This window comes from Phalaenopsis equestris, unplaced genomic scaffold (assembly GCF_001263595.1).
Source record: "Phalaenopsis equestris unplaced genomic scaffold, ASM126359v1 Scaffold000436, whole genome shotgun sequence".
Taxonomy (NCBI): domain Eukaryota; kingdom Viridiplantae; phylum Streptophyta; class Magnoliopsida; order Asparagales; family Orchidaceae; genus Phalaenopsis; species Phalaenopsis equestris.
In genome coordinates, this window is record NW_018164877.1 from 857,238 (window position 1) to 873,894 (window position 16,657).

Here is a 16,657-nt window from a genome sequence, read left to right on the forward strand (position 1 = left end):
TCTCTCTTAAAAATCAAGCACCCGAAAAATTACTTATTGGACACCTATATTTTTCAAATTCTCATTGGTTACCTACAAGACACCCGAAACAGTGCTATCTACATACAAGGCACTCGAAAAAAATCTTTCTTCCAATCCATATTTTTCAATTGAGGTAGTGAGATACATGACACCAAAACAATGCTATTTACAAATCAAGCTCCTTATTTCATCCATTTTTCAATTGAGGCGATGACATACAGGGCATCCAAAACAGTGTTATCTATATACAAAGCACTCGAAAAGTGCTATCTACATACATGACACCCGAAACACCATTCCATAGAACCCTACAAATCGTAAAACTCGCAAAATCTACAAAATTGTCACAATACCAGAGATGAAAATGAGAAAACTTAAGGTCGATTCCACAAAATTATCTCAAAACACTGCATACCGCAAATGAGAGCCACAAATCGCAAAGTGAAAGCCATTCCATCGAAAATGAGAACAAAAATTACATACAATGCACAATAACTAGAGATCAGAGGGTATATAGAGAGGAGAAAGACAAAGTGCAATCAGAGAGAGGTGCGAGAGATGCACAAGAGAGAAACAAGAGAGATAGCTAGGCAGCGGGGTAAGAACTTTGCGAGAGCGGTCGAGAGAGGTAGCTAGGGCAGAAGAAACACGAGAGAGAGAGAGAGCCACAGTGTTGAGAGAGGCAGAAGAGACGCGGGAGAGGAACACAGGGGCCGTGGGTCGAACCCGCGACTGCTTTTTAGCATAGATTATTTAGTAACGCCATCGCGTCGTTGTTTCTAAACGGACCCAACCATGTTTTCAGAACGCACCGCGCTTAAAATGCTACCTCAAACGGGCCTTAAGTTTAATCCGGATTATACATTAGCAACATATGGTTAAAAGTCACTCTTGAGAGAATGGCAAAACTTATTCTGACTACTCTAAATAGTGTTCATTTTCAATTGTGGAAGCTATTTTTGTCTTGTCATATGATCTAATGCTCCTGAATCTATTATTCATGTAGTAATTTTCTTCTCATTCGTAATAAAGGCACATGCACATTTACCTTTTTCAACTATCATGCTTATTTGATGATATTCTATAATAAGCATTTGCTTGGTAATTAGTTTGTTGTCAGGATGGCTATAACTAGGAATAGAGAATATTGAGATTTATCTTTATTGTTGGCTCTTTTTGTAAACTTTTTGGGTAAAATTTTATCATGGATATTTCATTTTGAGGTTGATTTCTATAATTTAAATTGTTGGCTTCTTGAGGCTAACACTTTTGTAATAGCAATCACGTATTTTTAATTGTTGATTCGTGTCATACGTTTTTGCAATTTTTGCTGGACAAATATTGGCTTTTAGTGTTTGTGAACAAGTTGTTGGCTTGGCGAGAGACTCTATGTTCAATGGCTTGTCGGTCTTATAGGGAGTAGAATCTTTTTGTTTTTAATACCTTGAAAATTAGAAAAAAAATGAGAAAAGTGTAAAAAAAGATGTATTTTATGATTGAATTTTATTCTCTCTTGTTGGCATCACTTTTTGATGTCTTATGATGCAGACCGTCGAGAGGACTACTTTGCGCGTTAATCAGACTCAAATTGGCTCGATTGTTGCTGAATTCATCCATATGAACTCAGCTCGTGAAAGGTCTGCGCAAGCTAGTCCAGAACACCGACTATGCATAAGGAGGACAACTTTATCGATTGGGGTTTCATGCACGGGCCAATAATGCACAAAATCGAGACATTTAGACTTAAAAGAAATTAAACAAATAATAAAATAACAATAAAGGGATAAAATCCCTAAATCGAGGTGCTGAATTGCTCCTTTTTTTACGTGAACAATATCTTAGCCGCCCCATTCGCGGCTGACGCGATCAACATCCCCTCTTCTCGCCTGCTGGCGTCACGGTAGCCAAGCCCTCCTGGTGCGTGCGGGAAACCTTTGCCCCTCTCTCAATTTTGCTAGATCGCTCGAGTCGTCAACTGTCCTTTTGCCGACAGCCTCTCTTGACGCCGTCGGCCAACTCCCACTATCCCTTTCTAGCTGAACTTACCACCTCAGTTGAAAGCTTTCCATGCTCCTATTGCTGAGGAAGGCAATGATGGGATCGCGTCACACAGAGACCCAAACTCCCTTTTTTTTTCTCCTTCGACACTGTTCCTACCATGGAGGAGGATGGAGGAGGGTAAACAACTGGATTTGTGGCTGAAATTAGAAATTAGCGACTTTGTTGGCCACCTCTCTCGCTGACAACACCCTGGCAGGTCTGCTCTCCTCTCTTTCAGGTGATGCACTAGGCCGACCACCTCATGCTCGCACAGTCCGTCTCTTGGTCTCGTCTAAACCTTTGCGGGCGTGCCCTCACCGACATGCCCTCACCGGCATGCCCCATTTGCTCATTGCCTCCTCCCTGATGAAACTCTTCCAACCAACTTTCCCTCTCTTGGCTTGGCTTCCCGTTGGGGCTCCCTATTTCGAGGAAAACCCCCTCGGTGATATCTCGACCTATTGGCTCTCCTTTTAAGTCTGAAATGAACAACCTCCTCGCAAAGGTACGTGCTAGTCCTATTTGCAATGCTATGTTATTTATTATGAGTATTTGTATAACTTGCAGGCTCTCACACTTTCGTTGTATGCCTTGCAAGGCCCTTGAGAGGAAAGGAAGGTCGACCACTTCACGTGTGATGAAGGAGCTTGAAAAAGAGTGAACACACCTCCAAATATCGCGAAGGTGAAAATTTTCTAAAACCCTTTGTTCTTCATTTCTAGCGAGTCCCCTAGATTCTTTGTCAGAAAACTAAGTTTAACTAAGTTTAGGACTCTATGTTAGAGAAAGTCGTTAGGTTAGGAAGCTTATTCGTTGATAATAACGATGTCGGCTGCGGTCGAAAGCTCGAGCTTTGCTAGGGTTTTCAATGGAGATTGCCTTCGCATTTGATTCTACCGCTCGCTCTAAGGAGAGGGGCTCGCAGCTCGTTTTGTCGACTCTTGCTCTGGTTTACGTCTGCGTCTGCTTCGCAGATTGACTCGCGTCTGCGTCGGCGTCCAGTTTCGACGCTGCGTTTCTGCTTTCGGCTCCCGACAGTTCTTTCCTTTTGTTTTGACGCTTCTTCTGTTCGCGTCTGCGCTCGTGCTTCTCTCCGGCCCGACAACAATTCTTCTGTTTTGCGTCTGGCCCGTCTTTCTCTCCAGCCCGACGCTTCTCGCTGCAGGTGACAATTGACACATCCCCTTGCTCTGATGACACTTCATTCTTCTTTGGCTGAACCGACAAAGGTCTCCTTTGCCCACGTGGTGGGTAACCCTCAGGTGGAGTCCGCGGTGACATTTCCCTCAAGTTATAAGGAATGTCGCGATGATACAGTTGATTGTCCTTTTGTTGATAAGGGAAGTAGGAAAGACAGAAAAGCGACAATCTTTTTCTCTGACTCCGAAGTTTCTACCATGACGCAAAAATTCAAGTTTGCTCTTATTGGAAAGTTTCAGTGGGGACACCCACTTATGGATGCTATCAGAAAGAGTGATCTTAAGCCAGTAGTCAAGTGGAAACTGAGACTTATGGATGTGACACATGTGTTTATCTAACTAACAATGGCTGAAGACTACACCAAAATTTTCTGCAAGAAATATCTTAATATCGCAGGAAAATCATTGAAGTTACTCAAGTGGTCTCCTGATTTCGACCCAAATCATGAAAATCCCACTGTATCAGTATGGTTTAGTTTACCTGGTTTCAAGCTGCTTTTTTTTCACTATCAGGTTCTCTACTCTATTGGGGTCTAACTAGGGGATTCTTTGAAGCTAGATCTGTCTACTTTCAACCTAACCAGACCCTCGGTGGCCAGAGTACTTGTGGAAAGAGATATTAATTTACCGGATGTTACTAAAGTCTGGCTGGGCACAACCCACAATAGATATTGACAACAAATCGTCATGAAAAACAGACCCCCATATTGTACCCACTGTAAGATGTTTGGTCATATCCTTGATAAATGCCACAAACTCCATCCTAATTTGAAAACTAAGGTTCAAGTGAATAAGGATGAGTTTAACCCCACTGCTTTGGATATTTTAGTTCCATCTGGGGAGGATACTACCAGACAGGAAGTGTTTGTTGGTGCCTGTTGCCCCTGAGGACCCCCAATGACACTGCTGTTACTGTTACTGCGACCGATGTGATGCTGACACATTCAAACCCCATAGAAAACAATAGTGATTAACTATTACCTACAAATGATAGCGTTCAGACTGATATTCAGGAGTGCCTCGCAACTCTACTTCTTCAGGAAGCATCCTGTGTAGAGGCAACTTATACTTCACATATACTAGAGCCTATTGTGGGTACTACGATTGGTATTCCTTTTACTTCAGCGCTACCACCCCATCAGACTGATTCTTCGGAGGAGGAATGACATGTTTACACTTCCAGGAGGAAGAAGAAGAATGAAGATCTACTAGAGCTCAGGAGTCTTATGGATGATACTTTGGTTACTTTGGGTTATGGTACGCACTTTACTAATCTGCTTGCTGGATCCCTTCTAAAAATTAGAGCCAGAGGCAGGACTAGAGTGAGATGACCCTCACTTCTTCAGCGCCATGGTGGTTTTGGGCTTTTTTTTTTTTTTATTTCTATATGTACCCCTTTTTTTTTTTTCACTTTTTGGTGTGTGTTGTACCGTGTGGGTAGGGTGCCTATTTTTAGGCCCACCCATACAACCTATCTGTATATTTCTCTTTAATATATCAGCCCTTGGGTTTTATTTTTTTAAAAGGAAGCTTATTCGTTGAATCTCCCTACAATCTCAGAGCAATCTTCTACTATTCCCCTAGATCATTGATCCAAAAGGTCGGATTCCGAATTTCCTACGATTTTGGTAGCTCCAATCTTCTTTGGAGAGATTGGAGCACATGGAATTTGGAGGATGAAAAAATCCCCTTGGCTACTTCATTCTCTAAGCCGTGAAGGATTTTTGTTAATAGAATTGAAGAAAATCCCTCACTTCATTCGCCAAATTTGGATGTAGATTCTCTATGCATCCATAAATCAAAGCCTAGGGTCCTATGTGAGAATGCTTGGCTGAGTTTAAATTTGCTATCAAACATGTTGGTTTACATTTGCTTGCATGTCCTACATGATGTCCTGTATGTGATATTTTGCATGTGTGGGTCTGATCGGCCTCGACTCGATCAACCAACCATTTTGGTTCGATCCGTCACCCTGACATGATCAATCAACCACTTTGGTTCGATTGACTATCTGATCGATTGATCATTTTGGTTGGCCAACCCGACCCTGTGACTTTGTTGGTCTTAATACTTGGTCAATCGTCTCCGGTCGTTCCAACGGGTCAATTGGCGAACCTCATTTGCATGGCGCATTCCTTACACCAGCCTTCACGTTTCTTGCATGCCATGTTCATTGCTTGAATTCATGTTCATGTGCGCATAACAAAACTATATTTTCAAATGTTATGTGATATGTTAAAGACTATTGCATGAAAAGTCTACTTTTGCCTTTGACATTTGCTTGCACATGGTGTCTCCTTGAGCACCGACACTTGTAGTATCGCCGCACATCTATGTCGCCATTTGTGCATGGCTCGATATTTGCATATCCTTGGTGAGTGGTGGCTAGCCCGCCGCCCGACGGTGTGTGATTCTTTTATAGAGACAACACGCCACCTCATCTCTTATGACATCACACATGAATGCCGTAAGCATTTCATGTTGTGTTCAATTTAGGCCATACTTTAAAGCCAATGAACCCATTGAGCGCACAACATGTATGCATTAGATTATTTCACTTTGTATTTGTCATAAGTTTGTCATTTGCAGTTTGAGGCATCCCACATGAAATGTAAGCATTTCATGTTGTGTGTTCAATTCGGGTCATGCTTTAAAGCCATGGAACCCATTGAATGCACATGTATGCACTATATTATATCACTTTACTTTTGTCATTTGCGTTTTGAATAATATTTAAATTGCCTTTCGACGTCCGTCCTGATTGCTCATACCTCGATCGAGTTATCACGATATGTTGGATATTGTTTTATGTTTGCATGCGCATTCCCTTCATATTTTGATAACAATCCGGACTCACTAGGTGAGTGACCCGTTGTTGGTCACGATGCTTTAACGAGCATTGCTTGTCGAGTAAATCTGGGTGATCAATGCGAGTTATTGTATCAGGATCAACATACGTATGACTGTGTTAAGGGTCCAAGAGTTCTAGCGTACGTCACATTGCATGTTACGAACTCCCATTTAGTGGTTCTATTTTTAAAATAATAAAAAAAAATATTATATTTTCTCAGCTTATGATATCTATTTTATTTTAAAATGATACAATTAATAAAAATAGGCCATATGTGAGACTCTCTTTGAAATCTTTTTGGGTGATATACATAAGACACTTTGGATCATTAGGATGAGCCGATGTCCGTCAAAGTCATGCAGTAGCCTTCACTCCTGCACCTTGCAAACAACTAGATGCTATGACTAGGGCGTCATGCGGTAGATAGGGCTGTAAACAAGCCGAGTTCAGCTCGTTCGAATTTGACTCGTATTCTAAATTGACTCGTGTTCGAAATTGCTCGTAAACTATGTTCGTGTTCAGCTCCTGTTCGTATTCGACTGGTGTCCGACTCAAAATTGACTCATTAGAATATAAAATTATTATAATAATTACTTTTTTAAATAAGAATAAAATAATAATTTTATTTAATTTTTTATTATTAATTTACTTTTAACCACTAAACTTTGATTAACCAAAAAAACTTTCAAGAGCAAATTTCATACAAAGTTTTACATAATAAAAATATTAATAGTGCTCATAACTAATCATAAAAAAATATTATTTGCGGCAGCGGTGTTATTTGTGTGTTTTTCGTCTGCATAATACCGCAATAACATCATAAATTTTCTCAAATAACACGACCTCTGAAAACACACAAATAATACGCAGGTTACCTCAAATAACAATACAATAACACCATGATAACACCGCAATAACATCATAATTAACTCGAATAATACCCCCGCCAAAATACGCCAATAACATCGCAAATTACCTCAAATAACACTGGAATAACACCGCAAAAACACAGCTGCTGCAAATTTGCGATGTTATTGCGCTGTTATTTGAGGTAAGCAGTGGTGTTATTGGAGTGTTTTTTGTGGCGATGTTATTCGAGTAAATTTGCGGTATTATTCGAGTGTTGTTTCAGTATTATTTGTGATAACCTGCAGTGTTATTGACGTATTTTTGCGGGGGTGTTATTCGAGTTAATTTGCTGTGTTGTTGCGGTGTTATTGTGATGTTATTTGAGATAACCCGCGGTGTTATTGGCGTGTTTTTGGCGGCGGTTTTATTCGAGTAAATTTGATTTGTTATTGCGTTGTTATTGTGATGTTATTGCGATGTTATTGCTGCCAAAAACACACAAATAACACTGCTGCCCCAAATGACATGCTGTTTTTCGAAGCATCAGATTGGTTCTAGCTGGGTCAGGTAAAAAAAATTGGGTGGTATGTATGTAAATGTCCAAAATGAAAATATATTTCTTATGCGATATAATAATTGGGTGGTATGTATCTAAATATATTTATATTTATTTCTTTTCGAGCCAATTCGAGCCAAACAAGAGCAGACAAATATTTGTTCTTGTTCTGCTCGTTTATATTTTGAGCTTAAAAATTTATTCGTGTTCGAATCACTTCTTAAGCTTAACGAATGAGCCGAACACGAGGTGCTTAACGAGCTGAAGGCGAGCTATTTGCGAACAACAAGCCAAGTTGACAACCCGAGCGATAGATGATTTGCTAGGCTAAGACTAGGATGCTTATGTAGTCTTTTTGATGTCCTGATTATTGTTCTTTGGTTTGTGCCATAGCCAAACATTCTTTGTGTGCTGCCTTTGTATGTTTACTAGTATAATTAGGGGTGGTTTTTTGTGCAGGGAGCCTTACCTAAATTAGATAAAAAAAAGGGAGGAGTAAGTAATGATTTAAAAGCTCTCTTTTTTTAGGTGCTATTAAGCTCCCCTCCCGCCAGAAATGACTCATTGTTCGTTGCATGAATATAACTCGTACTAACTCTTCTGCAGGTCGAGACTTTTTAAACTTTTTAATGTATTTGTTTAGAGTCTTTAAGGAGTCTGTATCGAAAATAATGTACGAGCACGGGTTTCGAGGCATTGACACACCGAATCAAATGACAAAGACCTAGAGCAGCTTGCTTGTGTCTCGTACAAATTTCTTATTGGTGTATAGCTTTAAGATTAGACATGTATATGCAGAGCCGGACCTTTTATATATTCATTTGGCTTGATTTAATTTGCGCAGTATGCTTGCCATTTATTCTTTCTTGATTGTGGCTTGTTTGGGCTCATACAAAAATACAATCTATGCTATTTAATGATCTAAATTATCCTTTGCAAAAATCCTAATAATAAAAAAATCAAGATAAATTAAAATTTAAGATTAAAATATCCCAACTTTAAAATGAGCATTATTTTATGATTTACTTTCTTGTATGGCCTTCAAGCCGGTTTTAAAATAGGCTGCATTGTATGAATATCTCCCAAGCATCCCTAATGGAGCCTCTGCATTTAAATTGAATTGCAAATAATTGCATCATTCTACATGTATTGAGGAGGAGCCCCCGTGCTCCTTCAATTGCATAAGATTTCTACCTAAGAAGTTGTCTAACACAACTAGAGTGTCCCCGACCCAGATTGGGAATAAGTCATTTGTGGGACGGTTCCTGTTCTGTAGCCGAACCTCCTTCCTCTTTCATTCCAGCAGTATCTTTTTCATTTAATTGACGAATATAAATCTCATTTTCACCTTTTCCACCACTTATAGGGTCATAAGAGATTACAGGTTTTTTTTTTCTCAGACCTTAGAGCTACCAGGTTTCCCTTGGATGACACAATTCATGGATTAGTAACAAGTGGTTTCTGATCGGGTTGGGTCGACTATCTTCACGACCAGGTAGACTTAGGGTCTCTGTAACTTGAAATGACAGATCCATGTTATCCAGACTCAACTACCTTTACTTGTTTAAGGATTTCTCTCCTTCCCTTTGACACTTCCTTTGAGCTATGTCATTTTTTTGAAATATCGTTGATCTTGTCTCGTGGGCCCTGCGTGACTAGGCGCTGCCGCCAGTAGTGGATACGGTGATTCACCCTTTGCCCTATAGTCCGGTGTAGCCATCGAAAGCATCGAGATTCTCCCGCTTGAGATGATAAAAATCCTTTGATTTTTCAATTAACTGGATATCATAAATAATGTAAGCAAGACTCTTTATCGACAGTATTTTTGAGCATTCCTAAAGATGTAATTGACCTGATGGATACGTTTCTTTGGGAGTACTCTTGAATCCGTAACAAACATAAAAACTTGGCTCTCTGGTTACATGGGTGACTTATGTAGGGATTCATTTCGCGGATTGTGTTTCAAGATATTTCAATCCGATATCTTTTGGATGTACATCCTTGAATTATCACTCGAAGATTATCTTACATAAGCCCTCATTGTTTTTTTTTTTTTAAATTTATTTGTATAACTTTTGTCGTATATCATATCTTTTCGATTCCTCTCCTCTTCGGATCATTTCGTCGGATCATAAAAATTTTTATGATCCGGGAGGAAGATTTAGTTAGAAAAGGGAATCATACGACGGTAAGGCAAGCTCGCGATTTTGAGTCTTTTGAAAATGACCTAAAATATTTCTTATTTGTAAAAAAATGTTGTACATTAATAGGTATAACAACAAATAATTAGGTAAGAAATAAACCTGAAAATTAGTCTTTCTTTATGGAATCTATAATTAGCTATACTGCAAAAATGAAATATTACTGAATTATCATAGATGGAAAGCTGCCATTTATAAATTCTTGGATTGTTATAGATGCAAAGGTAATGGCCGTGGATCCAGTGTTATTTTAAAATCTAGTTATGACTCTTTTTAAATTTGAACGAAAGGAAATTTCTTCCTGATCTCATATAAGTGGTTGCATTATTCTATTAATTAATATACTCACAATGTTTACCTTAACAATTTATTGTGAGTTGGTTTTATGAATCTGCAAGCCCACTTAGGGCCCGTTCGGGGCAGCTTATTTGGCGCGACGCATTTTGAAAACGGCGAATGAAGCTTTCGGAAACAACGACATAGTTGCTTTTTTTAATAATCTATCTTAAACGCTGGCCGGGGGTTCGACCAAGTGGCCCACGTTTTTTCGCGAACTTAGTACTTACCTATCACCTCGCGCTTACCTCTCACCGCTGCTCTCTCTCTCACTTTTCTTCTACCCTCGTCTCTCTTGATCGCATCTCTCAATTGCTCCTCTCTCGCGCTCTCTCCATTTGCAACAGTTTGTCTTTCTCTTTTCTCTCTTACCTCCGATCTCTGTTGGGAACGAGTTGCCTCTCTACTCTCCCTCTTCCTTCCAATCTCCGGCTCTCTCTGTTTACCGTGCTCTCCATCCTTCCAACCACTGCCCCGCCCACCAGATTTCTCCCACCGCCGTCCAGCGTCTCAATACCTTACAACTACTGTCCAGTCCGCCCCAAGCGCCTTCCAACTGCTGTCCAGTCCACAATGCTCATGTTCTGGTGGCTATGCTTCCTGCCCTCATGGATCCATCGCTCTCTTCCTAGAGAGCCATTTTTGTGTTTTGTGTTGCTTTCTTTTTGTATTTTTTGCAGCGTCGTCGTTGTCTTTTCCGTTTACATGTTTGTATTGTTTATGTTGAGGAGTCGTCATTGTAACCCTATTCGAATTTACTTTCTTATCGTGGTTTGGGCTTTGTCCGGTATGATGGGTATTTTATGGGATGATGACGTTGATGATGATGATATTTGTTATCCTACTTGGTGAACTCTGTGCTTGATTATTCGCATAATTGGGCAGTACCACTGATACGCTATTACAATGCTTCAATTTATTAATTTTTAGCCATTTGGTGAAGAATTTGTTGTAGGAGGAAAAACGGCGCCATTAAATATTTTGTAATGTTGTCTTTTCAATATGTTAGAATATGGTTTTAAGCTTCAGCAAAAATTTATTCTTCCGCTAGTTTTTCATCAATTTTAGCTGAAGCCAGTCCTCATACTGCCAAAGATCTCGGCTTCCTCAGTTTCAACTGCTACCTTTTTCTTTATTAAAGTTTTGACTGAAACTATGTTTGGAAGCTCCGAAGCTGTTGCTGAAAGTGCAGAACTGTCATATAATTTCAATCTGAACTATTGTTTTGTCAAAAAATTTTGAGTGTTCAACATAATTCAAACATTAACACTAAAATTGCCAAAACTACATGAACTTTCAAACAGAGTTTCACAACATTTTCAGAATAATTAAGGTTTCTTGTTTAAATTAATTTTTATTTCAAATGGCCTCTTGATTCACTTTTTGTTTATCAAGCCTTGCTCATTTTTCCGCATCTACTTTGTTCTCCCTGTAAATTAAAATTTTCTTCTCTTAATTTATTTGTTTTTTGGAGATCCAAAAATTTAGTTTTGTTTTTGTGGCAATTCGATGAAAATTTTCCTTGCAATTATTCTGCTTGTCCAGATAGCCTTGTATTTAGATGTAGTTCTCAACACAAGCGCTTTTGATTCTTCTTGCAGGACCATCTTGATGAATAATTCAAATGTCTCTATGATGGAACATGAGAATAGCGCAATGTCCTCAGAAATTAATCAGGTGGAGACTTCTCCAGATTTGTTAAAGAACACTCCTTCTAACATAGCCAGGTTGGAGGATTTGATTGAACAATGCAAGGGTCGCCAAAAATACCGTGCTCAGACAAGGAGCCCTTCTGATGGTGAAAATGTTCGTTGGTATTTCTGCAAAATTCCTCTTGCTGAGAGACGTGAGTTATCCATATAAATGGGCTACATTATCTCATGGTTGAAAATGTGCACTATGGTTTAAGTTTCTTTAGAGCAAACATAAATATATGAATAATATGATACTCTTGCACATTGTTTATACTTGTACTAGTTATAGTTATCATTTTGCTCTGGTTGCTGCAATTAAATTATTGATGTGCATCATGTTTCCACACTGGTTATAATGCTAATATATTTGTTCTATATTGTCCACGAAATTGTGAAGAATAGGAAGAACATTCAATTTGGAGGATCACAATGAGACTGAATGGCAGATTGTTCCCCCTTCGATATTTTATTCTTATCGAGCTATCACCGCATAAGATAGAAGTAAATTCTAGAACAACCAATCCCACCTTTGGAGTGCACATCCCTTCTTTGCTTTTGATCATTAAAATAGGTATCTTTGGGTATTTTAGGGAGAGAAAGATCATCAATGGATACTAGTAAATGTCAACGCTCTCTCTTTCCCATTGAATAATTTAATTCAAGTTAAGCTATGATCTAATTTTAGTTATGCTAGATCTGTTTTATGTTTCTTTTTTATTTGTCATTCAAATATGTTACCACTTCATATGATTATCAATATCTTCCTATTAGAGAGCCTGGGTTTTTAATATTAGATTTAGAATGCTGTGATATTGAATTTTATGAGAAAAAAGTTAGCTTTTAGTTAAAGCAATTATTTTTGGTTGATGTAAAAGTTTGACCATATATAAATTATTTGATGTATTCTTATAGCACATGGTTATACATAAAAAAACTAATATGAATTGAATTTTTTTTTCTCATTCATTATGTTACATTAGAGTCTAAAGGCTTTCATTCGAGTAGAAGAAGAGTTCAGGAAAAACTTGAATTATGGAGATCAATTTTAGAGTATAATGGCTTTTGTTTGAGTAGATCTAAAACTGAATACATGGAATGTAGTTTTAATAGTAATAGGTCTAGTGGTGGGGTGTTAACAATGGGTGATCAAGTCATTAAAAGGAGTGAATATTTTAGATATCTGGGGTCTATTGTTCAGAGTGATGGTTATTAGTAGAATTCAAGTTGGATGGTTGAAGTGGAGGATTGCATCGGGCCTATTGTGGGATAGAAAAGTACCGCCTAGACTTGAAGGAAAGTTTAATAAGATGGCGAGACCCACAATTCTGTATGGCGCATAACATTGGCCTATAAAACATAAACATGGAATTAAATTAAGTGTTGCTAAGATGAGACTGCTTAGGTGGATGAGTGACTTTACACTTAGAGAAAAAATGCGAAACAAATATATCCGTAAAATGGTTGATGTGGCTCTAGTGGCAAACATGATTAGAGAGAGTCACCTTAGTTGATTTGGTCACATTAAACATCATTTATCTGATGATCCAATTAGGAGAGTAGATGTTTTAGATTCAACTTATTTTAAAAAGATTTGGTCATGTTGTATAATAAATGATCTTAATTTATTAGAATTAAATGAAAATATGACTCTCAATAGAACTATGAAGAAAAAAGATTCATATAGCCGACCCCATTTAGTGGGATTAAAACTTATTGTAGTATTTGTTATATTATATTATAATTGCTTCACAATGCGCTATTGTTGTAATTTAGCATTTTCATTATAGCTTAACGACCTAATTAGTTTAGATTTAATTGTGGAACTACTTCTGGATCAGGCTTCCTCTTTTAAGCTATTTGATTCTTTAAACGCCATATAAAATGGAATAATAGTAACATGAAAATAAGTTCATCACTCAAATAATGATCTTATATTTGACCTTGATTATATGAAATATAATCATCATTCATTTAGCCAAATAACTTGTACATTTGATTTACCAGTCCAGCTATGATCTTTATTTGTTGACGAAATTCTTTTGCATATTTTTGGCGAAACACCCATTTGCATGAGACGCTCAACCTTTTGACTTGGCTGGTATATTTTGATTGATTATAGCTTGATCAACATTGAATTAAGCTGAAACGGATAAATCGTCCCAATCAGTGAATGTTGCTTTCACAAACAAATTAATGCATAATGAATCCCTTTTTTATTCTCCTTTGAGTTCATCAAATATGTCTCAACATCATGTTTGGCCTCTTGGGTACATGGTTAACCTCTTTTGGTACTCATATTGAGATCTACTTAGTATTGTTTGGTTGTCCTCTTGGGTCATATTCATGTTCTCATAGACTTGCACAATATGTGGATTGATCTATGGATGTAAGATCGAGCAGATCATCAGGAAGTATTTCTGTTCGCTCCTTTCCTCACCTCTCTTTTTTCCCTCTCAACTTATATGCTGGACCTTCTTTATTGTGTGGTTAGTTGGAAGTAATGATGGATTCTTTGAAGGTAATCCCCATGATGCTATATCAAAATTTGTATTGTCCGCAATCATGGTGGAGGCTTCCAATTTCTAACTTCTCTGCTCAAAGCTGACAACCCCTAATGCATTGGTTTTTGAATCCATAGAAGTTCCTAATTTTTCTCTTTTTCTCACACATGTTATAATGATATCCCATAATTTGTAATGACTAGATGATCCCAATTGATTTGGAATTGGGGCTGTGAGAGAGTTATGTAACCAATATAAAATTAGGATTGATGGCTTTATGATGGAGTTATGCAAACCCAGTACCTTACCAATATGAAATGAAGGGGTATGAGGGAAAGTTTTTTATTATGCAATGAAGCCTATCTAAGCCCTTATTAGTTTAGTTTTGAAAGCCGTGATCCTCTTGGGTTATGGTGTGATGTGCTAATAATTATTTGAAAGTGGATCTACGACATTACTTAATGGTCAGTCATAATTTTCACCTATATCTTTAGATCCAATTGTTTATTCATCACCAATTGACAATATACCATGCTTTATCTTCATGATGAAAGAATAATTCCATCGTCCAGCGAAATGTGTGTGAGGATAACTGGGCATGGCTATTAAAAATTGAGACTTAGAATGATATAATGTGTTGGTTTGCTTTTGAATTATTGTCTTTTGGTAGAAAATATTTGTACTAGTAAACCACTGCTAAAATATCTTATTTGATATTTATGAGATTTTTCCAATTAGTAGTTTACATTATATATTTGTAGTTGCGCCTATAGTCCATTGAAAGACTTATTCAAAATGTATCTCCACCTTTCTTCTTAACAAAGTAGCAATATTCCCACTCTGTGGTCTTTTTGGTGCACTCATTTTAAAGTTGCATTAGTTTTATTGCAAATCCTAGGTGGGGCTTTCTTGGAATAAATACAAGTGGTGAGAAGAGGGCTATTTATTATGTACCTATTGGTGAGAACTCCCACGCTTATGCTTAATTGAGTTGTGGACTGGCATATCATGAGATTTGTGCTATAATTGCATACTTTCAGACTTTGAAATTAATTTTTCTTTATTGACTCCCTCTCCAAAACTATTCCGTTCATTGTTTTTAATATTAAATTTTGTAATATTTATGATTTCTTAATTCATAGATGAAGTAAAGTTTGTATATTTAGGTTGAAAATTGAAGTTCGCTTGAAAATTAAGCTGTCTTGAGCTTGGATCAAATTCAATAAGCTGATTAATGAGGCAAGCTTATATTAAATGAAAGTAAATTTGAATTGAAACTCGATAAAATCAATGTAGCTTAAGATCAGATCAAACATTATGCCTGTGTGTATTTATGCATATAGTTATAATTTAGTAAATGCATATATGCACTAACATACACATACACTTACACAAAGTTTTAGTTGAAGTTGGGTTCAAGGAGTACATAAATTGTCTGTTTGTCTTAGATTAGGCTTTAATCAAACCCTAGTTGGGTGATATTTTCTTTGGCCTTCGAAGTGGAGGTTTAAAGTTTGAATCTCACTATTAAAATTAATTTGAACTAACAATCTGTATGAGCGTGTTTATTTGCTCCAACTTATTTCTGTTGTTTGTCGAATAAATTTTTTGATGTTTTCCATATTTTTTTGTTCATTCCCCTTCACATAATAGATAATCTTTATGTGTTAAAAAAATTCTATCATCCCACCTTGTGGTTCATTTCAGTTATGACTGACATGAAATTAGACTTTCTAGCTGGTCTCCTCAATAAAAAATGATAAAAGCTTTATAATCACGATTCATTCTTCCCAATTTCGTGTTCTCTTGCTTCCTTCTATTGGTTAGTGAATAGGTCCTTGCCTATTCAATTTTAAAGTTCAAGACACCTGTTCCAAGAGTCTCCGCTAGTTGAACCGCGTCCTGTAGACAACCTCTTCCGCTCATCCCCTTCGCCAGCTCTTTGATCGAGATACAATAACCTAGGTCCCTAAACTTGGAATGGATGGCGGAGCGTAGGTGACAAGTAGTTGGATGGATACGGTGCTTTACCCGTAGACGCTTCTCCAACTCTCGCAAGAATTGTATGGGAGTTGTCCTCGGAGGGACTTCCCAATTGACTGTACCGGGGAATTCTACCGTATTCCGTGCAGCTATGGTTGTTGATCCTGCGGAGCCTACCCAAAGGTTCAGGCCGGATTGTACGGGGCCGCTCGGACGAAGAACCGACAAATCAAGTCTGAAATTCTAGCTCGGGTGGGGCATCAACCACAACACAGGTTGCGGACCTATCGAGATGCTTCCTTACAGAACCCAACATGGGCTCTCACTCAATAGAGTGAGTGGGAAACCTTATAAACGCGAGCAGGGGAATAGAGATCGGTCTGTCTTGTCTTAGACTAGCCCTACTCCATCCATCTTGGCTTATCC

The 16,657-nt window shown here is 37.9% G+C and overlaps 1 protein-coding gene across 5 annotated transcripts in view; it reads left to right on the forward strand.

Moving 5' to 3' along the window:
* Positions 1-16,657, forward strand: part of LOC110027705 (phospholipase SGR2) — an 87,410-nt gene that overhangs the window by 15,217 nt on the left and 55,536 nt on the right. For all 5 annotated transcript variants that reach the window (XM_020729231.1, XM_020729230.1, XM_020729229.1 and 2 more), the window contains one exon: positions 11,655-11,899. In XM_020729231.1, the coding sequence (XP_020584890.1) occupies positions 11,665-11,899 (235 nt within the window). In that variant the 5' untranslated portion in view covers positions 11,655-11,664. The remainder of the gene's footprint in view (positions 1-11,654; positions 11,900-16,657) is intronic.